Source organism: Phyllobates terribilis, unplaced genomic scaffold, assembly GCF_046119375.1.
Source record: "Phyllobates terribilis strain yellow unplaced genomic scaffold, ASM4611937v1 Scaffold_2__4_contigs__length_985480577, whole genome shotgun sequence".
Classification (NCBI taxonomy): domain Eukaryota; kingdom Metazoa; phylum Chordata; class Amphibia; order Anura; family Dendrobatidae; genus Phyllobates; species Phyllobates terribilis.
The window spans coordinates 581,636,419-581,652,572 of NW_027362762.1; the positions used below are offsets into that span (position 1 = coordinate 581,636,419).

Below are 16,154 nucleotides of genomic sequence, written 5' to 3' on the forward strand. Positions count from 1 at the left end.
CATTACTGTGTGTGGGGGACCTGTGCAGGCCATTATACTGTGGGTACTTTGTCATATTGTATGGAGGTCCTGTGGAGACCATGATACAGTGGAGGACCTGTGGGGCCATCATACTGTGTGGGCGGCTGTAAGGGCCATCATACCATGTGAGTATGTGGGGATCATCATACTTTTGGGAACTATAATACTGTGTGAGGGAGGGGTTTGCTGGGTGGCCATCATACTGTGTGGGTGTTTGTGAGGGCATCATACTTTGCTTGGGGGACTATGGGGTCATCATACTGTGCGTGTAGGGGCTACATTAGGGGAATTTACTGTAGGGGGGTATAATACAGTGTGTTGGATGCATCTTTGGGGGTATTTAAATCTAAAGGGCTATAAAAAGGGGTGAGAACACTAAATGGCTTCGGTATGGGCACATTCACTATGTACATGCCACAAAACATGTCCATTTCCCTGTCTTCAAAAGTTGCATATCCTGCAGAATTTTTTTTCATTTTTTTTATGGGGAGGGGAGGGGGGCCAATTTGGACTTTTGCTATGGGGCCCCATGATTTTTATATACGCCCCTGGCTGCAGGGTCATGATTTTGTGTCTGAGGACATCCTACTGTGTGTTCGTAACTGTCAGGATATCATACTGTGAGGGGGGCATTATATTGTATTTGGAGGCATCATGTTGTGTGGGGGTGCTCTGAAGTCATCATACTGTATGTGGGGGGAGCTGTTGATAAAGGCGCATCTATACTTATGACATAAACTCAAGGTTATTTTTCAAAACAGGAGCAGTATAAATTACTGCTTTTTATAAAAAGCAGTATATTATATGTTTTTTATCAACTGTTACAGGTAGGATTACATGATACTATAAGTACTATTGTAACATGTATTAGCAGTAACAGCTAGTCAGCATACTTAATTCTGCTCAATATTACTGTATAAGATGCACTTTTTTCCCCCTAATTTGGGGGAAAATGGGTGTGTGTTTTATAATCCGAATGTAGCTTACCGGGGAAGCGGCTGCGATGGAGCGGGGTCCCAGGAGGTAGGGTCGCTGCTGCAGGAAGCTGGCGGCGGCAGGACTGGGGCAATGCTGCGGGCTCCGAGCTGGGAGGAGGAGGTGTTCAGCAGTGCGAAGCTGTGATGGGCCCTGGGCAGTCAGAAAATGTCAGCAGAGTCCCTTCATTTCCCATCGTTTTCACTGCAGTGGACTTAGGGAACATGTTTTAGGAAAATGGCTGCCAGAGGCGAAACATGTGAAGATTGAGATTTGGGCTCCAGAGATCTTGAGAAATGAGATCTCAATCTGGGCATGTGCCGCCGGAGACGGCCATTTTACCAGGGCCCACCACAGGGAAATCAATGGGAAAGTGTGGGGAATCCACTCAATGCCAACATTTTCCGACAGCCCAGGGCCTGCGGCCTCGCAGCGCCGGGATATCCCCTCCTCCCAGCTCGAGGAACGCTGCATTGCCCCACTCCTGTCGCCAGCCTCCTACAGCAGCGACTCTGTTTCCTCTGACTCCACCGCAGCCACCCCACCTCCTCCCGGTAAGCTACCGTAAAATCAGACTATAAGACGCACCACTATTTTATATTTAAAAAAAAAATATTTTGTCTGAAACACCAGGTCATTTCAGAAAATATTATACCTGGCTGCAATCCTACAGCTTGGCTGAGATTCATGCTGCCCACGATTTGGGCAGCATAAATCACCATTCACTTTAATTACTGTAAGAAACAATTCATGAATCAAATTTCTTCTTTACTTCTATTTACTTGGATTTCATTTATTACACTTTTAAAGTTGACATATTGCACTGTTGACATTCATACTGTGGAAACTGGAACATTTTCACATCATCAGGTATAATAATACAAATTCTATTTAATTTCAGCTATTCAGACAGCTATCCGTCTGCAACAGTCTGGCTCTGTCTCTTTACATCGTGAACTCCAGAATAAGCGCCGGGAGCAGCGCGAACAACGTGAACTGCGTCGTTTGGCAAGAGAACAAGAGCTTCAGAGATTAGTTGAACTTCAGAGTGAAAAAGAGAAACAGCAAAAAGAACTTGAGCACCTGAGAGAGGCCCAAAAGAAAGCTGAAGAGGCTATGATGCAGGAGCAACTCAAGCATCAAGAGCAGCAGAAGGAGATGCAAAGGTTGCTGTCAGGACAGCTGCGAGAAGCAGAAGAGGCAAGTAAGGGAACTAAGAAGCTGTTAGGGTACGTGCCCACAATCAGGAATAGTAGCGAATTGGACGCAGCTCACCTGCACTGCGTCCAAAACGCTGTGTTCTACATTAGAAGCACAGTGGATGAGATTTCTAGAATTTCAATGTCCACTGTGCTTCTATTTGATGCGCGTAAACTCATCTGTGGCGCGGGTTTATAGGCCGCAGCATGTCATGTGAATATACGCCGCTTCCATAAAGCTGATATTTCCTGATCGTGGGCACACACCCAAAAACTAAAAGAAACCTGAGAGTAGATTCCGAGTTAGGCCGAATTATTACAGACATGTTTGTTTTACTCTAAGGCTGTGTGCCCACGATGCGTTTTTTAAGCATTTCTGCAGCGCCAAAAACGCTGCAGAAATGCTTAAAAGACGCATGGTAGAAGGCCTGCCATGTTCCCCAATGATAATCCACATGTGCTGTGCACATGCTGCGGAAATTTCCGCTGCGGATTATCATTGCAGAAAAAAATGCAGCACTACCAATTATTTTGCGGAAGTGCTGCGTTTTCGCCGCCATTGACTTGCATTAGAACGTGCCAATTCCGCAAGACTGCATCTGTACTTGCGTAATTGGCGCGTTCTAATGTGCAGATGGTACCCAGGTGTAGAGGAGAGGAGACTCTCCTCCACACCCAGGTACCATTAAAAAAGCTGTAAAAAAAGAATAAAATAAAAATTAAATATATACTTACCTTCCGGCGGCCCGCGGTGCGCTCCTCCTTGCTTCCCGGCACTTCGCGATGGAATGAAGGACCTGCGCTGACGTCATAGTCATGTGACGGATCACGCGATGCTGACGTCGGCAGGTCCTTCACTCTACCGGTGCCGGCTGCCAGGACGGTGAAGCAAGACAGCGCGGGCCATCGGAGGGTAAGTATACATTTATTTTTTTATTTTTTGACATTCTCTCGGTCACACTATATAAATCCATGCTGGTTGCATGGATTTATATAGTGTGACCAAGTTGACAAGCACTTTCCAAGTGATGCTAAAATCGCTTGGAAAGCGCTTGACAACCCGCATGCGGAAATGCAAGTGAAGAACGCTTCACTTCCGCATGTCCCTGGCAGGAAAACACATGTACAATCCGCATGAACAATCCGCATGCTTTTTTTTCTGCCAGGGAGATGCAGAAACGCTCAGGAAAAATCCGGACCATTTCTGCATCGTGGGCACATAGCCTAAAAGAAAAGAAAGATTTTTGTACCGTTTTAGCCAGTTGAAAAAAAGATTGATTGTTCTCAGTGGGAGATACAAAATAATAATCTTGTAGTTATGATACCTTCTAATGGCTGACAAAAATAAAATAAGTGATGTTACAAAGCAATCTTTTGAGACTAGTTGGGTCTCTTCATTAGGCATGGTATAACAAAGTATCTGAAGAAACACAAATATATAAATATATATAGAAAAGAGACATGACAATAAATGGACTTTAAAAAAAAAACAAACAAAAAAACTGAGCTCAGAGAATAAATCCTTCATTAGCTTAGATAAATGGTAAAATATAAAATAAGAAAAGTGCAGAAAGGGGAGAGAGCGCAGAATCTAAGTACAGTATCAAGATTCAAATATATATTAAATAAGTGCTGGTTGCACTCACCTTTTTGATGTCCTAATAAACTTGTCAATAATTCCACTGGGTGGGTTAGTTGTAGGTTCCTCTTGTTCACGGTTTGCAGCACAATCCTGGGCACTTGTGAAAGCACTCGAGGTGTTTCAATAGGAACTCACATATGTAATTATTCTCCAGGTGGTATGTGCTCCCGGAACACAGTAGGTAGGATGCTTATATATTTACTAGCTATTGAACCCGTTCTACGCCCGGGTGGCGAGCATTTTTATTAGTCTCCCATGCTGGTATGTGCTGCCCCCCTCCCGGTATTTGTGCTGCCCCCATCCTGTCCCCACCATCCTATCCTGGTATGCATGGCACCCCTCACCCCCAATCCTGGTATGCATGGCACCCCTCACCCCCAATCCTGGTATGCATGGCACCCCTCACCCCCAATCCTGGTATGTGTGGTACTCCTCACCCCTATCCTGGTATGCATGGTACCCCATCCCTCATCCTTATCTTGGTATGCATAGCACCCCTCATCCCCAATCCCGGTATGCATGGCACCCCTCACCCCCAATCCCGGTATGCATGGCACCCCTCACCCCCAATCCCGGTATGCATGGCACCCCTCACCCCCAATCCCGGTATGCATGGCACCCCTCACTCCCAGTCCTGGTATGCATGGCACCCCTCACCCCCAATCCTGGTATGCATGGCACCCCTCACCCCCAATCCTGGTATGTGTGGTACTCCTCACCCCTATCCTGGTATGCATGGTACCCCATCCCTCATGCTTATCCTGCTATGCATAGCACCCCTCACCCCCAATCCCGGTATGCATGGCACACCTCACCCCCAATCCCAGTATGCATGGCACCCCTCACCCCCAATCCTGGTATGCATGGCACCCCTCACCCCCAATCCTGGTATGCATGGCACCCCTCACCCCCAATCTCGGTATGCATGGCACCCCTCACCCCCAATCCCGATATGCATTGCTCCCTCATTCCCAATCCCGGTATGCATTGCACCCCTCATCCCCAATCCTGGTATGCATGGCTCCCTCACCCCCCATCCTGGTATGCATGGCACCCCTCATCCCCAATCCTGGTATGCATGGCTCCCTCATCCCCAATCCTGGGATGCATGGCACCCCTCATCCCCAATCCTGGTATGCATGGCACCCCTCATCCCCAATCCGGGTATGCATGGCACCCCTCATCCCCAATCCCGGTTATGCATGGCAACCCTCATCCCCAATCCTGGTATGCATGGCACCCCTCATCCCCAATCCTGGTATACATGGTACCCCTCATCCCCAATCCCGATATGCATGGCACCCCTCACCTCCAATCCTGATATGCATGGCACCCCTCACCCTCAATCTCGGTATGCATGGCACCCCTCACCCCCAATCCCGATATGCATTGCTCCCTCATTCCCAATCCCGGTATGCATTGCACCCCTCATCCCCAATCCTGGTATGCATGGCTCCCTCATCCCCCATCCTGGTATGCATGGCTCCCTCATCCCCCATCCTGGTATGCATGGCTCCCTCATCCCCCATCCTGGTATGCATGGCTCCCTCATCCCCCATCCTGGGATGCATGGCTCCCTCATCCCCAATACTGGTATGCATGGCACCCCTCATCCCCAATCCTGGTATGCATGGCACCCCTCATCCCCAATGCTGGTATGCATGGCACCCCTCATCCCCAATCCTGGTATGCATGGCACCCCTCATCCCCAATCCGGGTATGCATGGCACCCCTCATCCACAATCCCGGTTATGCATGGCACCCCTCATCCCCAATCCTGGTATACATGGTACCCCTCATCCCAATCCTGGTATACATGGTACCCCTCATCCCCAATCCTGGTATGCATGGCTCCCTCATCCCCAATCCTGATATGCATGGCACCCCTCACCCCCAATCCTGGTATGCATGTCTCCGTCATCCCCAATCCTGGTATGCATGGCACCCCTCACCCCCAATCCTGGTATGCATGGCACCCCTAACCCCCAATCCTGGTTTGCATGGCACCCCTCACCCCCAATCCTGGTATGTGTGGTACTCCTCACCCTTATCCTGGTATGCATGGTACCCCATCCCTCATCCTTATCCTGGTATGCATAGCACCCCTCATCCTCAATCCCGGAATGCATGGCACCCCTCACCCCCAATCCCGGAATGCATGGCACCCCTCACCCCCAATCCCGGTATGCATGGCACCCCTCACCCCCAATCCCAGTATGCATGGCACCCCTCACCCCCAGTCCTGGTATGCATGGCACCCCTCACGCCCAATCCTGGTATGCGTGGCACCCCTCACCCCCAATCATGGTATGTGTGGTACTCCTCACCCCTATCCTGGTATGCATGGTACCCCATCCCTCATCCTTATCCTGCTATGCATAGCACCCCTCACCCCCAATCCCGGTATGCATGGCACCCCTCACCCCCAATCCCGGTATGCATGGCACCCCTCACCTCCAATCCTGGTATGCATGGCACCGCTCACCCCCAATCTCGGTATGCATGGCACCCCTCACCCCCAATCCCGGTATGCATGGCACCCCTCACCCCCAATCCTGGTATGCATGGCTCCCTCATCCCCAATCCTGGTATGCATGGCACCCCTCACCCCCAATCCTGGTATGCATGGCACCCCTCACCCCCAATCCTGGTATGCATGGCACCCCTCACCCCCAATCCTGGTATGCATGGCACCCCTCACCCCCAATCCCGGTATGTGTGGTACTCCTCACCTCTATCCTGGTATGCATGGTACCCCATCCCTCATCCTTATCCTGGTATGCATAGCACCCCTCATCCCCAATCCCGGTATGCATGGCACCCCTCACCCCCATCCCGGTATGCATGGCACCCCTCACCTCCAATCCTGGTATGCATGGCACCCCTCACCCCCAATCCCGTTATGCATGGCACCCCTCACCCCCAATCCTGGTATGCATGGCACCCCTCATCCCCAATCCTGGTTATGCATTGCTCCCTCATTCCCAATCCCGGTATGCATGGCACCCCTCATCCCCAATCCTGGTATGCATGGCTCCCTCATCCCCAATCCTGGTATGCATGGCTCCCTCATCCCCAATCCTGGTATGCATGGCTCCCTCATCCCCAATCCTGGTATGCATGGCTCCCCTCATCCCCAATCCTGGTATGCATGGCACCCCTCATCCCCAATCCTGGTATGCATGGCACCCCTCATCCCCAATCCTGGTTATGCATTGCTCCCTCATTCCCAATCCCGGTATGCATGGCACCCCTCATCCCCAATCCTGGTATGCATGGCTCCCTCATCCCCAATCCTGGTATGCATGGCTCCCTCATCCCCAATCCTGGTATGCATGGCTCCCTCATCCCCAATCCTGGTATGCATGGCTCCCCTCATCCCCAATCCTGGTATGCATGGCACCCCTCATCCCCAATCCTGGTATGCATGGCACCCCTCATCCCCAATCCTGGTATGCATGGCACCCCTCATCCCCACTGCTGGTATGCATGGCACCCCTCATCCCCAATCCTGGTATGCATGGCTCCCCTCACCCCCAATCCTGGTATGTGTGGTACTCCTCACCGCTATCCTGGTATGCATGGTATCCCATCCCTCATCCTTATGCTGGTATGCATAGCACCCCTCACCCCCAATCCCGGTATGCATGGCACCCCTCACCCCCAATCCCGGTATGCATGGCATCCCTCACCCCCAGTCCTGGTATGCATGGCACCCCTCACCCCCAATCCGGGTTTTCATAGCACCCCTCACCCCCAATCCTGGTATGTGTGGTACTCCTCACCCCTTTCCTGGTATGCATGGTACCCCATCCCTCATCCTTATCCTGGTATGCATGGCACCCCTCACCCCCAATCCCGGTATGCATGGCACCCCTCACCTCCAATCCTGGTATGCATGGCACCCCTCAACCCCAAACCCGGTATGCATGGCACCCCTCACCCTCAATCTCGGTATTAATGGCACCCCTCACCCCCAATCCCGATATGCATTGCTCCCTCATTCCCAATCCCGGTATGCATGGCACCCCTCAGCCCCAATCCCGGTATGCATGGCTCCCTCATCCCCAATCCTGATATGCATGGCACCCCTCACCCCCAATCCCGGTATGCATGGCACCCCTCACCCCCAGTCCTGGTATGCATGGCACCCCTCACGCCCAATCCTGGTATGCGTGGCACCCCTCACCCCCAATCCTGGTATGTGTGGTACTCCTCACCCCTATCCTGGTATGCATGGTACCCCATCCCTCATCCTTATCCTGGTATGCATAGCACCCCTCACCCCCAATCCCGGTATGCATGGCACCCCTCACCTCCAATCCTGGTATGCATGGCACCCCTCACCCCCAATCCCGGTATGCATGGCACCCCTCACCCCCAATCTCGGTATGCATGGCACACCTCACCCCCAATCCCGATAAGCATTGCTCCCTCATTCCCAATCCCGGTATGCATGGCACCCCTCATCCCCAATCCTGGTATGCATGGCTCCCTCATCCCCAATCCTGGTATGCATGGCACCCCTCACCCGCAATCCTGGTATGCATGGCACCCCTCACCCCCAATCCTGGTATGCATGGCACCCCTCACCCCCAATCCTGGTATGCATGGCACCCCTCACCCCCAATCCTGGTATGTGTGGTACTCCTCACCCCTATCCTGGTATGCATGGTACCCCATCCCTCATCCTTATCCTGGTATGCATAGCATCCCTCATCCCCAATCCCGGTATGCATGGCACCCCTCAGACCCAATCCCGGTATGCATGGCACCCCTCACCCCCAATCCCGGTATGCATGGCACCCCTCCTCCCCAATCCTGGTATGCATGGCCCCCTCATCCCCAATCCTGGTATGCATGGCACCCCTCATCCCCAATGCTGGTATGCATGGCACCTCTCATCCCCAATCCTGGTATGCATGGCACCCCTCATCCCCAATCCGGGTTTGCATGGCACCCATCATCCCCAATCCTAGTTATGCATGACACCCCTCATCCCCAATCCTGGTATGCATGGCACCCTTCATCCCCAATCCTGGTATGCATGGTACCCCTCATCCCCAATCCTGGTATACATGGTACCCCTCATCCCCAATCCAGGTATACATGGTACCCCTCATCCCCAATCCTGGTATGCATGGCTCCCTCCTCCCCAATCTTGATATGCATGGCACCCCTCACCCCCAATCCTGGTATGCATGGCTCCGTCATCCCCAATCCTGATTTGCATGGCACCCCTCACCCCCAGTCCTGGTATGCATGGCACCCGTCACCACCAATCCTGGTATTCATGGCACCCCTCACCCCCAATCCTGGTATGTGTGGTACTCCTCACCCCTATCCTGGTATGTATGGTACCCCATCCCTCATCCTTACCCTGGTATGCATAGCACCCCTCACCCCCAATCCCGGTATGCATGGCATCCCTCACCCCCAATCCCGGTATGCATGGCACCCCTCACCTCCAATCCTGGTATGCATGGCACCCCTCACCCCCAATCCCGGTATGCATGGCACCCCTCACCCCCAATCCCGGTATGCATGGCACCCCTCACCCCCAATCCCGGTATGCATGGCATCCCTCACCCCCAGTCCTGGTATGCATGGCACCCCTCACCCCCAATCCGGGTTTTCATAGCACCCCTCACCCCCAATCCTGGTATGTGTGGTACTCCTCACCCCTTTCCTGGTATGCATGGTACCCCATCCCTCATCCTTATCCTGGTATGCATGGCACCCCTCACCCCCAATCCCGGTATGCATGGCACCCCTCACCTCCAATCCTGGTATGCATGGCACCCCTCAACCCCAAACCCGGTATGCATGGCACCCCTCACCCTCAATCTCGGTATTAATGGCACCCCTCACCCCCAATCCCGATATGCATTGCTCCCTCATTCCCAATCCCGGTATGCATGGCACCCCTCAGCCCCAATCCCGGTATGCATGGCTCCCTCATCCCCAATCCTGGTATGCATGGCACCCCTCACCCCCAATCCCGGTATGCATGGCACCCCTCACCCCCAGTCCTGGTATGCATGGCACCCCTCACCCCCAATCCTGGTATGCGTGGCACCCCTCAACCCCAATCCTGGTATGTGTGGTACTCCTCACCCCAATCCTGGTATGCATGGTACCCCATCCCTCATCCTTATCCTGGTATGCATAGCACCCCTCACCCCCAATCCCGGTATGCATGGCACCCCTCACCTCCAATCCTGGTATGCATGGCACCCCTCACCCCCAATCCCGGTATGCATGGCACCCCTCACCCCCAATCTCGGTATGCATGGCACACCTCACCCCCAATCCCGATAAGCATTGCTCCCTCATTCCCAATCCCGGTATGCATGGCACCCCTCATCCCCAATCCTGGTATGCATGGCTCCCTCATCCCCAATCCTGGTATGCATGGCACCCCTCACCCGCAATCCTGGTATGCATGGCACCCCTCACCCCCAATCCTGGTATGCATGGCACCCCTCACCCCCAATCCTGGTATGCATGGCGCCCCTCACCCCCAATCCTGGTATGTGTGGTACTCCTCACCCCTATCCTGGTATGCATGGTACCCCATCCCTCATCCTTATCCTGGTATGCATAGCATCCCTCATCCCCAATCCCGGTATGCATGGCACCCCTCAGACCCAATCCCGGTATGCATGGCACCCCTCACCCCCAATCCCGGTATGCATGGCACCCCTCATCCCCAATCCTGGTATGCATGGCCCCCTCATCCCCAATCCTGGTATGCATGGCACCCCTCATCCCCAATGCTGGTATGCATGGCACCTCTCATCCCCAATCCTGGTATGCATGGCACCCCTCATCCCCAATCCGGGTTTGCATGGCACCCATCATCCCCAATCCTAGTTATGCATGACACCCCTCATCCCCAATCCTGGTATGCATGGCACCCTTCATCCCCAATCCTGGTATGCATGGTACCCCTCATCCCCAATCCTGATATACATGGTACCCCTCATCCCCAATCCAGGTATACATGGTACCCCTCATCCCCAATCCTGGTATGCATGGCTCCCTCCTCCCCAATCCTGATATGCATGGCACCCCTCACCCCCAATCCTGGTATGCATGGCTCCGTCATCCCCAATCCTGATTTGCATGGCACCCCTCACCCCCAGTCCTGGTATGCATGGCACCCGTCACCACCAATCCTGGTATTCATGGCACCCCTCACCCCCAATCCTGGTATGTGTGGTACTCCTCACCCCTATCCTGGTATGTATGGTACCCCATCCCTCATCCTTACCCTGGTATGCATAGCACCCCTCACCCCCAATCCCGGTATGCATGGCATCCCTCACCCCCAATCCCGGTATGCATGGCACCCCTCACCTCCAATCCTGGTATGCATGGCACCCCTCACCCCCAATCCCGGTATGCATGGCACCCCTCACCCCCAATCCCGGTATGCATGGCACCCCTCACCCCCAATCCCGGTATGCATGGCATCCCTCACCCCCAGTCCTGGTATGCATGGCACCCCTCACCCCCAATCCGGGTTTTCATAGCACCCCTCACCCCCAATCCTGGTATGTGTGGTACTCCTCACCCCTTTCCTGGTATGCATGGTACCCCATCCCTCATCCTTATCCTGGTATGCATGGCACCCCTCACCCCCAATCCCGGTATGCATGGCACCCCTCACCTCCAATCCTGGTATGCATGGCACCCCTCAACCCCAAACCCGGTATGCATGGCACCCCTCACCCTCAATCTCGGTATTAATGGCACCCCTCACCCCCAATCCCGATATGCATTGCTCCCTCATTCCCAATCCCGGTATGCATGGCACCCCTCAGCCCCAATCCCGGTATGCATGGCTCCCTCATCCCCAATCCTGGTATGCATGGCACCCCTCACCCCCAATCCCGGTATGCATGGCACCCCTCACCCCCAGTCCTGGTATGCATGGCACCCCTCACCCCCAATCCTGGTATGCGTGGCACCCCTCACCCCCAATCCTGGTATGTGTGGTACTCCTCACCCCAATCCTGGTATGCATGGTACCCCATCCCTCATCCTTATCCTGGTATGCATAGCACCCCTCACCCCCAATCCCGGTATGCATGGCACCCCTCACCTCCAATCCTGGTATGCATGGCACCCCTCACCCCCAATCCCGGTATGCATGGCACCCCTCACCCCCAATCTCGGTATGCATGGCACACCTCACCCCCAATCCCGATAAGCATTGCTCCCTCATTCCCAATCCCGGTATGCATGGCACCCCTCATCCCCAATCCTGGTATGCATGGCTCCCTCATCCCCAATCCTGGTATGCATGGCACCCCTCACCCGCAATCCTGGTATGCATGGCACCCCTCACCCCCAATCCTGGTATGCATGGCACCCCTCACCCCCAATCCTGGTATGCATGGCGCCCCTCACCCCCAATCCTGGTATGTGTGGTACTCCTCACCCCTATCCTGGTATGCATGGTACCCCATCCCTCATCCTTATCCTGGTATGCATAGCATCCCTCATCCCCAATCCCGGTATGCATGGCACCCCTCAGACCCAATCCCGGTATGCATGGCACCCCTCACCCCCAATCCCGGTATGCATGGCACCCCTCATCCCCAATCCTGGTATGCATGGCCCCCTCATCCCCAATCCTGGTATGCATGGCACCCCTCATCCCCAATGCTGGTATGCATGGCACCTCTCATCCCCAATCCTGGTATGCATGGCACCCCTCATCCCCAATCCGGGTTTGCATGGCACCCATCATCCCCAATCCTAGTTATGCATGACACCCCTCATCCCCAATCCTGGTATGCATGGCACCCTTCATCCCCAATCCTGGTATGCATGGTACCCCTCATCCCCAATCCTGATATACATGGTACCCCTCATCCCCAATCCAGGTATACATGGTACCCCTCATCCCCAATCCTGGTATGCATGGCTCCCTCCTCCCCAATCCTGATATGCATGGCACCCCTCACCCCCAATCCTGGTATGCATGGCTCCGTCATCCCCAATCCTGATTTGCATGGCACCCCTCACCCCCAGTCCTGGTATGCATGGCACCCGTCACCACCAATCCTGGTATTCATGGCACCCCTCACCCCCAATCCTGGTATGTGTGGTACTCCTCACCCCTATCCTGGTATGTATGGTACCCCATCCCTCATCCTTACCCTGGTATGCATAGCACCCCTCACCCCCAATCCCGGTATGCATGGCATCCCTCACCCCCAATCCCGGTATGCATGGCACCCCTCACCTCCAATCCTGGTATGCATGGCACCCCTCACCCCCAATCCCGGTATGCATGGCACCCCTCACCCCCAATCTCGGTATGCATGGCACCCCTCACCCCCAATCCCGATATGCATTGCTCCCTCATTCCCAATCCCGGTATGCATGGCACCCCTCATCCCCAATCCTGGTATGCATGGCTCCCTCATCCCCAATCCTGGTATGCATGGCACCCCTCACCCCCAATCCTGGTATGCATGGCACCCTTCACCCCCTATCCTGGTATGCATGGCACCCCTCACCCCCTATTCTGGTGTGCATGGCACCACTCAGCCCCAATCCTGGTATGTGTGGTACTACTCACCCCTATCCTGGTATGCATGGTACCCCATCCCTCATCCTTATCCTGGTATGCATAGCACCCATCATCCCCAATCCCGGTATGCATGGCACCCCTCACCCCCAATCCCGGTATGCATGGCACCCCTCACCCCCAGTCCTGGTATGCATGGCACCCCTCACCCCCAATCCTGGTATGCATGGCACCCCTCACCCCCAATCCTGGTATGTGTGGTACTCCTCACCCCTATCCTGGTATGCATGGTACCCCATCCCTCATCCTTATCCTGGTATGCATAGCACCCCTCAACCCCAATCCCGGTATGCATGGCACCCCTCACCCCCAATCCCAGTATGCATGGCACCCCTCACCTCCAATCCTGGTATGCATGGCACCCCTCACCCCCAATCCCGGTATGCATGGCACCCCTCACCCCCAATCTCGGTATGCATGGCACCCCTCACCCCCAATCCCGATATGCATTGCTCCCTCATTCCCAATCCCGGTATGCATGGCACCCCTCATCCCCAATCCTGGTATGCATGGCCCCCTCATCCCCAATCCTGGTATGCATGGCCCCCTCATCCCCAATCCTGGTATGCATGGCACCCCTCATCCCCAATGCTGGTATGCATGGCACCCCTCATCCCCAATCCTGGTATGCATGGCACCCCTCATCCCCAATCCGGGTTTGCATGGCACCCATCATCCCCAATCCTAGTTATGCATGGCACCCCTCATCCCCAATCCTGGTATGCATGGCACCCTTCATCCCCAATCCTGGTATGCATGGCACCCCTCATCCCCAATCCTGGTATACATGGTACCCCTCATCCCCAATCCTGGTATACATGGTACCCCTCATCCCCAATCCTGGTATGCATGGCTCCCTCCTCCCCAATCCTGATATGCATGGCACCCCTCACCCCCAATCCTGGTATGCATGGCTCCGTCATCCCCAATCCTGATTTGCATGGCACCCCTCACCCCCAGTCCTGGTATGCATGGCACCCCTCACCCCCAATACTGGTATTCATGGCACCCCTCACCCCCAATCCCGGTATGCATGCCACCCCTCACCCCCAATCCCGATATGCATTGCTCCCTCATTCCCAATCCCGGTATGCATGGCACCCCTCATCCCCAATCCTGGTATGCATGGCTCCCTCATCCCCAATCCTGGTATACATGTCACCCCTCATCCCCAATCCTGGTTATGCATGGCTCCCTCATCCCCAATCCTGGTTATGCATGGCACCCCTCATCCCCAATCCTGTTATGCATGGCACCCTTCATCCCCAATCCTGGTATGCATGGCACCCCTCTTCCCCAATCCTGGTATACATGGTACCCCTCTTCCCCAATCCTGGTATACATGGTACCCCTCATCCCCAATCCTGGTATACATTGTACCCCTCATCCCCAATCCTGGTATGCATGGCTCCCTCATCCCCAATCCTGATATGCCTGGCACCCCTCACCCCCAATCCTGGTATGCATGGCACCCCTCACCCCCAATCCTGATATGCATGGCACCCCTCACCCCCAATCCTGGTATGCATGGCACCCCTCACCCCCAATCCTGGTATGTGTGGTACTCCCCACCCTTATCCTGGTATGCATGGTACCCCATCCCTCATCCTTATCCTGGTATGCATAGCACCCCTCACCCCAAATCCCGGTATGCATGGCACCCCTCACCCCCAATCCCGGTATGCATGGCACCCCTCACCCCCAGTCCTGGTATGCATGGCACCCCTCACCCCCAATCCTGGTATTCATGGCACCACTCACCCCCAATCCTGGTTTTTGTGGTACTCCTCACCCCTATCCTGGTATGCATGGTACCCCATCCCTCATCCTTATCCTGGTATGCATAGCACCCCTCACCCCCAATCCCGGTATGCATGGCACCCCTCACCCCCAATCCCGGTATGCATGGCACCCCTCACCTCCAATCCTGTTATGCATGGCACCCCTCACCCCCAATCCCGGTATGCATGGCACCCCTCACCCCCAATCTCGGTATGCATGGCACCCCTCAACCCCAATCCCGATATGCATTGCTCCCTCATTCCCAATCCTGGTATGCATGGCACCCCTCATCCCCAATCCTGGTATGCATGGCACCCCTCACCCCCAATCCTGGTATGTGTAGTACTCCTCACCCCTATCCTGCTATGCATGGTACCCCATCCCTCATCCTTATCCTGGTATGCATAGCACCCCTCATCCCCAGTCCCGTTATGCATGGCACCCCTCACCCCCAATCCCGGTATGCATGGCACCCCTCACCCCCAATCCCGGTATGCATGGCACCCCTCACCCCCAGTCCTGGTATGCATGGCACCCCTCACCCCCAATCCTGGTACGCATGGCATCCCTCACCCCCAATCCTGGTATGTGTGGTACTCCTCACCCCTATCCTGGTATGCATGGTACCCCATCTCTTATCCTTATCCTGGTATGCATAGCACCCCTCACCCCCAATCCCGGTATGCATGGCACCCCTCACCTCCAGTCCTGGTATGCATGGCACCTCTCACCCCCAATCCCGGTATGCATGGCACCCCCCACCCCCAATCTCGGTATGCATGGCACCCCTCACCCCCAATCCCGATATGCATTGCTCCCTCATTCCCAATCCCGGTATGCATGGCACCCCTCATCCCAAATCCTGGTATGCATGGCTCCCTCATCCCCAATCCTGGTATGCATGGAAACCCTCATCCCCAATTCTGGT

At 54.6% G+C, this 16,154-nt stretch overlaps 1 protein-coding gene across 2 annotated transcripts in view; it reads left to right on the plus strand.

Moving 5' to 3' along the window:
• Positions 1-16,154, plus strand: part of DEF6 (DEF6 guanine nucleotide exchange factor) — a 554,612-nt gene that overhangs the window by 329,153 nt on the left and 209,305 nt on the right. For both annotated transcript variants that reach the window (XM_073666425.1, XM_073666424.1), the window contains exon 8: positions 1,898-2,196. In XM_073666425.1, the coding sequence (XP_073522526.1) occupies positions 1,898-2,196 (299 nt within the window). The remainder of the gene's footprint in view (positions 1-1,897; positions 2,197-16,154) is intronic.